This window comes from Amblyomma maculatum, chromosome 8, assembly GCF_055883805.1.
Source record: "Amblyomma maculatum isolate TAMU_Amacu chromosome 8, ASM5588380v1, whole genome shotgun sequence".
Classification (NCBI taxonomy): Eukaryota; Metazoa; Arthropoda; class Arachnida; order Ixodida; family Ixodidae; genus Amblyomma; species Amblyomma maculatum.
The window spans coordinates 96,290,946-96,299,191 of NC_139351.1; the positions used below are offsets into that span (position 1 = coordinate 96,290,946).

The window sequence follows — 8,246 nt, forward strand, 5'->3', positions numbered from 1 at the left end:
CAATTGTGCACAATATTAGTGTCCGTTGCATCAAGGTTTGACTGGACGATGGGACGCCCAATAATTCAAACTTCTGGGATATTTGCACTTAACTCGGTATTTAAACTCTGCACTGTACAAATTTTCGGGCCTGTTGAGTTGAATTATGTGTGTTCAAATATATTTAGTTTTGTGGCCATACAAGGTTGTCTGCACGAGGTTATCCAAGACTTCTTAGCCCGCAGACACTGTTACATTTGAACTTAAGAAAGTAATGCTCCCCATTGGCGTTGCACGTGCAGGCCAGAAAGCAAAGCTGACGGAGGACACGTTTGAGGACCTCCTTGGCAAGCAAGGGTTCACGGGATTTGGCAAGAAGGACACTGGGCCCAAGACAATGGCCGAGCTCCGCCGGGAGGAGATGGCCAAGGAGATGGACCCCATCAAGCTTATGGTGGGTCCCTCTTAGGTGGCGCCTGAGCATGAAGTTGTCCATTTAGCCTAGCTGAAGTGCGATGTGGCCAGCCACGTAGATGCTGCTTTTACACTACACGGGGAGAACAGGATCGATCATGGGGCATAGATTAGCGACACTGATGGACGCAGAAGCAGAGATGCTTCTCATGATATGCAATATGAAGCCTTCTTGGAAGTTGTAAGTAATCTTTTTGACATCACTATGGCCTGGTGAGAAAAGGACGCAGTTGAGCTAGTTCTGTCTTGTAGTGCACTAAACCATTCTCTTGACACGCTAGTGTGATTAAAAGGGGATGTGCCCTTAGGAATATTGGCTGTCTTTTCATCTCTCTCTACGCAATGCACTTTTGCTTTCTTGAAGGCTTATTATAAGAGAGAAGTTGTGTTGCAGTTTTGTCATTGATGGCACAATGTGCTCATCGTGCCATCCGCAGATCATGGACTGGACAACGAAGAAAGAGCGTAACATCCGAGCATTGCTGTGCTCCTTGCACACGGTCATCTGGGAGGGCTGCCGCTGGACTGAGGTAGGCATGCATCAGCTGGTATCGCCCGCAGACGTCAAGCGCTGCTATCGCAAGGCCTGCCTCGCCGTGCACCCAGACAAGGTGGGTGCCACTGCCAATCACTACACAGAGGAGCTGCTACCATAGCACATTTGCTACTGAAGCATGGGGGGCACATCTGCTTCTGAAGCATGGGGCCACAAAGTGGTCACAATGTTGGCTTTCAGTTTGAACGATGGCTTAGAAGTACAGGTGATCTTTGATAACAGACTTGAAGGGGTTGAAGGAGGGCTGACCGCCACTGTGGTGCAGTGTTTGGGTGCTTAACTGCTGTTCCTAAGGATGCGGGATCAAATACCAGCTGGGGTGGCATCTTTTTGGTGGAGGCGAAAAGCAAGGCGCCCGTGTGCTGTGCGATGTTGGTGTACATTAAAGAACCCCAGATGGTCCAAATTTCTGGAGCCCTCCACTACGGCATCTCTTAGCCTAAGCCGTTTTGAGACATTAAAACCCAAAAACCAAACCAAACCTTGAAGTTGGGCTGAGCTTACTCATACACAGCATTCCAATGAAAGTGAGTGGAACGTTAGAGTGCATTGACTAGTTTGGGGCTTTGTAGTGCCTGGACTTAATGTTAGGCTGCAAAAAGTGCAGTTTAGACTTCCTTCCTTCTTTTCTCACTTTTCTTGGACAGCTCGTCGGCACGGAGCATGAAGAATTAGCCAAGCTCATCTTCATGGAGCTCAATGATGCCTGGAGCGAGTTTGAAAAGCAGCAAGGACTTGCCTAGTCTGGAAAACAGCCTGTCGTCAACCTTCTCTTCCCCCTCGCACAGTCTCGAAGTGGCGGCGGCAGAAGACAGTGCACGGATGAGAATGCGCGAGAAGAAAAAGGAGTAGACCCACAACAACCAAGCGACGCGCATGCCAAAGCAGACGTGGCTTTGACAGTGGGAGGAGCAGCAGTGTTTGCTACGCAACCACTGCGCACGGTTTTTTTTTTTTGTCAGTGTGGCTGCGGACCATTATTACTATTATTTTTCCGGTACTCGTCATTGTTTTACCATCGTCAGAGAAAATGGCTTTCTTATCATGACCTCGCATACACCAGCTTTGTTACCTCCGGTTAACAAATTATGTGAGGCTTGTTTTTTGTGTGGCAAGCTCGCGTTTTGTTCAGAGCTTATGAGTGCTGGAAACTGTTCTGAACTAGTCCAAAGGCTGATGTGGCTCAATTTTAATCGACGCAAATAGACAGGCAAAGCCTTGGTTTCTGGTATTTAGCCGTTTTTGAAATGTGGAGTTTATTTCTCCAACAGTTCAAAGCTTGTAGGGGGCAGGGTAGAGTCTTGGGGGTTTAAAACGGTTAGGAAAACTATGGCAGAGGTGTAAACCGGTGAACAGCTGTGGCTTAAACAGAATGTCAGTTAATGTACAAAACGGATTGCAGAGGTTCAATTGCATTTTCGGGAATACACTGGATAGCTTGGTTTCTAGTTAGTGCAGCTTAGCATAATCAAAGATTTCACTGATTAAAACTAGTGGAAGGCCAAGCATCAGAAACCATTGTTTGGTGAGTAGCAAGTATCACGATGCAAACGTATAGAATTGGACTGCATAAAACGGAATGCGTTGTCAGTCTGTTTTTTGTCTTTTGTTGTCATTGTTTTGAGTTAACTCGTGCATATTGCACGCACAGTTTTGGTGAATCTCATATTGCAGAAAGCCTAATTGACATGAGCGCACTGACCTGTAACAGGCTTGATGACAGCATAGCTTCAGTCACGTCAGGTCAGTGTAAAATGTTCCAAGTGTTGTTGTGGCTGGGTTCAGTGTTCAGGACATGAGCTCAACTGTTTGTTTACGTTTTTGATTGTAAATAAGTGGTTTCTGTTGATCCCTTTTGTGTTAAAGGGTCACATAATTTTTATTTCCACTCTTTATTTTCCCGGCCCGCTTCTGAGCAGCACATAGCACATCTGGGCTGTTGATTACGTCGTTTTAATTAAGTCCTCGTGGCTTCTTGGTTTGTTGTTACTTTCGAAATTTCTTTCCTTTCCTTTTGTTGAGGTTGTGTAAGTCGTTACAGCAATCAAATTGCAGATGGGGTTGCGTAGCTAATGTTTGCTTATCATTCCAGCGCTTTTGTAATTCGCATATCATTTTCATACCTACTTTTTGGTTTTAGAGGGAACAAGGAAAAAAAATGCACATTTTGCTATTTCTTGGTTTGGTAACAGAGCCAAGTCGAAAGGCTTAGGTAATATTGTGAAAATGGGAAATGTCTTGCCACTCTGTTGCTTTATTATTCATGCTTCTTTTTGCTGCATAGTGTTTAAAAATGAATTAAGTCAGCGCTACTTTTCTTTCTGTTTCTTTTATCCACTAACCATTTTTTAGTCAGCTTTTGCAGGTTGCCTGCTTACTGCTCACTAACCAGCGCTTTCCTGGTATTTAAGCAAGTGCTAATAACTTTACTTTCGTTAGCTCTGACAACACGCACTAAGATTTCTGTGCAGTTCATTTTACGCCTCTTTGTTTTAAACTAACCGGGGTGTAACACGTCAGTGCTCCAAAGATTTTATGGTTAAGTGTATTATTCAAAGTTATTCTGATTTGTACAAAGTCATTCTTGTGCTGTTAGCTCTATGGGAGTGCGTCGAACAATGGGTTGCATTGGAATTGTCTCCACGTTTCTTGGAGACTCATTGCGTTGTTGATATGTGTGGATTGCTGTTCAAGTAATTCGCCATGTTCCTGGCCCAGTTGATTTTTTTTCTCTTTTCTGTCCTGATTTACTTCAACAAGCTTAGCATTTTGGACATGACAATATCAATATCTACTTCTTTTTGCGCTGCGTAAAGAGAGGATCAAACTGAATAATTAGTGCAAAGCATTGACCTAGCTTTGTTGTCACAAGCAGTTGATTTATGTTTAAGCTTTAAAACTTTTTACGTTTGTGAATTTGTTCCAAAGAGTTGGTTGCGAAGCACCTAGCTGGCCTTTGACCTGTAACAACTAAGGGACAATGCAGAAATTTAGACTGGTAAATAATGTATTGGCTGATTTTTTTTTTTTTTTTTTTTGCATTTTAATGACATGTTGCGTTATTTTAAATGTACTTTATGCAACTACCAACTGCTCTTGAGCATGTACAGTCTGGTCCAGTATTAAAGGGAACACCTCACAACAGTATGCAAGCAGCTATCATTTTTACCTTTGAATGTTAGCCACAATGTTTGTTGTTTCTGAATAGCATTTTTGGTGGGGACAGATAGTCCCTGTAGTTAGCTTTTCAAATGTGAATTATTTCCTTTCTTACTGGACTCTACTGTGCTATTTCAGCTTGCGTGATTAGTCATGATGTTTACTATAGGCATGTCGCTGAGCATGAAGGCGCAAGAGCACCTCGACATTGTGTGATGGGGGTCGATGCCACTAAGACGGCGCTAATATCAGCATTCACTCCTTTCTGCAGGCAGATCACCATTAACCACTGCTGTAGCGGTGACTTCACAAGATAGCCAGTTTAGGCTACAAGACAGGTTAACTAGAATATGCTATGTCCTTTGTCCCTTTAGAGACAGCACAGTCACCTCACTGGATTCTGAGAGGTTTGTGGGGCGCAGGCTTGTGACAGTTTGACAAATGCAGTTGAGACTGGCTGCGGCCTGTCAGGTAACTGGAACCTTAGTTCGGCCTGTTGTCATTAGGTGGCATTGGCTACCTTAGTTTGCCTTGTTGTCAAAAGGAGGTGCTAGCAGCATTCTTTGTGTGTCCAGCTGCACATATATTTCTTTGGCCATGTCACTGACAATTGGTTTTAAGTAGGTGATAGTTGTTTAGTTGTTCAACTTACATTGATAGAGTCTGTTCTACTTGGGCTTGCTGTTCATAAATGGCAGCAGCAGTAACATTTGTTTGGCTGGCTGTCATGAGATGGTGCTGTCGGAAACCTTACCATGTCCATCTGTCAATTGATGGTGTTAGCCTGCACATCGATGTGGTTGTCGTGGGGATCATTTTAAACTGGCGTAGCAGCTAGTAGATGGGGTGAATGTTTGATGCTTGCATGTATTATTTGATCGGTCGCAGTTTGATGAAAATTTGCACCCCACACCTCTATCATTATTCAGAGGGGTGACTTCTGGTGTTTTCTTTTTTTTGATGGCGTACACTGCTGCCTCTTGTCTTTCCTGCCATATGCTGGTTAGCATCTCGAGACTGTAAAAAAAAAAAAAAAAACTTGAGTGAGCTCGTGAGTAATAAGCAACTATTTTCGTGTGTGTGAAACTGCACAATGAGTGTATATAAGGCAGAGGTGAGAACTTCTTGTTTTGTCTGTGATAGTTGGGAAAAGCTTGTCTGTTCCTGCTGTCGAGTTTCCTACAATCATCTCGATGCTGACCGTAGTCCCTGCTAATTAAGGTGATGCTTGAGAATAGTGAGGAAGGCAGAATTTTATTTCTCCTTGTAGTGAGTGGCATCATTCTGCATGATGTGCTGTTTTGATGCACGAAGTCTCGCCAGTGTTTAATTCAAAGTTCTCAGTTCATTTAGTTGGCACTTTCGATGCTTAAGAGAAACCTTTTCTAGGCTGTAGTGTTGGACGGCTTTAGTATTCGTGGCGCACAACCAATCCTTTTGTTTCATTAGTGTGATGTAAGTGGATTTATTTGGTCAATAGACTGTAACTGCATAAGCAGTTAGTTTTGTGCCTGGCATCTGAGATTTTAATGCTGAATCAAAGATGCACGTTTTCTTAGTGTTAATCGATGAAAGAAATGACTCGGAAAATTTGAAATGTGTGCCCATATTTTAGACAGAGTAGTGAAACTTGGTGGTGCAGATGTCACTTGATTTATCATCCAAGCGGTCATATCAAAACTGATGCTTTTTGGTGTTCTGCACGGTGATGAAAGCTGGCGGCACTGCGTCATGCCATGACACCTTTATATGTGATGCCAAACGCGAAGTTTGATCTTTATTTGGGGCTGCTTGTAGGAAGCTCGATGGCTACTAGGATTTCATTCCACAAGCCGCTCTCGGACACGGAGGCTCTTTGTGTGCAATCAGCCCTGCTGCTTCTTGCTGTCTCTATTTCCTGGTCTTATTGTTTGCTTTATTCTTGCCAGCTTTTTTTGTGTCGACGTATCGTTTCTAGAGAAAGGTGTTGCCGACCGAAGGTGTGTCTCTTCGTTGATGTACATATTATAAATATATACATACGTAAGTGCTGTTAAAAAGTGATGAAACAATGCAAGATGTTCCAGCATGTGTATTTTTTCCTGGTGTGGTGTAATGCTTCAGTGGCAGTGGCTGCCTCTGGAATGCACAGCTAGGGTTGTATTTTGTAATGGCTCATATACCGATTCTTTTTCAGATTGTAACATGTAAATTTAGGCTTAACTGACAGCCAAACAGGAAGCGTTATTTACTGAGCTTGCTTTGTGGTGCAGGGCTGATCACTCCTTTGCCATGAAGCAAAAGAAGAATCATAAAATGAGCCATTGCAAAATACTTTGGCCCCTGGCTTTCTCTCGAGTAAAACAGCACGTGTACTGAATGCGTTCATGCAACGATGCCTTGGTTTCAAAGAAATATGTTTACGTTTAATCAGTTTTATGTAGTGTGTGTAGTTTGTAAGGCACGCAAATGATGTTGCTTGCTCAAGTTCAAGAACAATGACTGGAAGTCTGGTAACACTGAGAGGCTTCCCTGCGCCCCATTTAAAGGACAACCATAGAGCCCTAGTCAGGCGGTGGTGGCAAGATAGCTGCATTGCCTTTGTATGCACGTCGGGTTTTGACGTCCTTGGAATGGCAAACAAGGACTGTGGGTTTGAATAACTTTCCTTTTTCTCCTAGTTTCTATGTTACACATTTTTAGTTCACAGTGCCAACAATGTGCTTGTCCTTGGCAATAATGGCAGGGGCCGGCCCAGTGTTGCTTGCCTTTTGTCATTGGTACTGTGCAGTATGTGGAGGGTTTGCACGCTGCATCTGCGATGCGCTCATTGGCATATGTTCGGTAGGGGCAATATTGATCGTGCATTTCATTGGCAGCGTTAGTATGAAGGAAAATGCACAGTCTGTTTTCATCCGAGCCCTCCAAACCGTGTGTCGTTGCTTTCTTTGCCCAAGAATATTTAATACTCAAATCCTGAAATGCACTCTACTGCGCACTTTCATTCTGAGTGCTTATTGTATTTTTTGCTAGGTCTTTAGCATTGTAGAATTATCTTTACAGAGGAGGACCGAAACTTACTGACGTTTCTCCTAGTATCAGTCAGCTATTTCATGTGTGTCCTGAAGCCTTAAAACAATTATATTGCTGCAATAATGGTTTGCTTTAATGAAAACCACAGGCTGCTGAATTCATTCCAGTATTGAAGCATCTGTGCACCGGAGACTGAATCTAGTGGCAGCCCTGAATGCTTTTGGCCTAGTGGTGTGGACAAGCCTTGTAGTATATTTTTTGTGTGAGCGAGCAGTTGCAAGTTGTACTTACATTGGCAGGGGTGGAAGTGCTGCTCCATTTGTTTTATTCTGCTTCAAACTGCTTTCCCTGCTCCATCCTGCTCCAAAATGCATGCTGCTCCAAAACTGCTCCAAACTGACTGCCTCGATGTTCTGCAATCAAATTTAGCAGAACACGGGAACAATATCATAGCACTGGGGGTAAAGATATAATGCATCTTGCACTGGACTTAATGGAAATAAAATTTTTGTAATGGTGGGAAGCATGGAGTATAATAAATACTCATTCGCAAGTAAATTTAGTATGAACCACCGGTAATTGAAGGGAATTAATTCTGAAAAAAAATGCACTGTGCGTGTGATATAACACCACCTCTCAGCCTTTTGAATCGCCAGTGAAGAGAGAAGCGAGATCAGCAAGCGAAGTAAATAGTAGTTCAAACTACTGCGAGTCATTAGGAAACTTGTGTGACTGCAAGAACTGCATGAGGTATTTTAATGGTTCTGCTGTGAGAACAAGCAGGCACTCATCAAGCCTCTTTGTCAGTGACAAGCTTGTCAGGCCTACGGCAGACAAAAATCATACTTGAATCGTCATGTGTTGATACTCCAAAGGTGTCAATCACTAGGAAGCTTCTGAAGAATGTTAGAAAGCCTTACAGGCCTATTGCCAAGATAAAAAATGAGCCCCAGCATTGCTCAAGCAAAGAATGATAGTACTACTGTAGGAGGCAGTGAAGTAAAAATGCTGAAGGACAATAAGGCTACCCTTCAGTGCTATCTGTTTCCTGAAGGCACTACTGCTC

At 43.3% G+C, this 8,246-nt stretch overlaps 1 protein-coding gene across 2 annotated transcripts in view; it reads left to right on the forward strand.

Moving 5' to 3' along the window:
* aux (cyclin-G-associated kinase) overlaps window positions 1–7,738 on the forward strand; it is a 50,304-nt gene extending 42,566 nt beyond the window's left edge. For both annotated transcript variants that reach the window (XM_084576895.1, XM_084576896.1), the window contains 3 exons: window positions 282–433; window positions 891–1,064; window positions 1,657–7,738. In XM_084576895.1, coding sequence (XP_084433021.1) covers window positions 282–433; window positions 891–1,064; window positions 1,657–1,752 — 422 coding nt within the window. In that variant the 3' untranslated portion in view covers window positions 1,753–7,738. The remainder of the gene's footprint in view (window positions 1–281; window positions 434–890; window positions 1,065–1,656) is intronic.
* The last annotated feature ends 508 nt before the right edge of the window (window positions 7,739–8,246 follow it).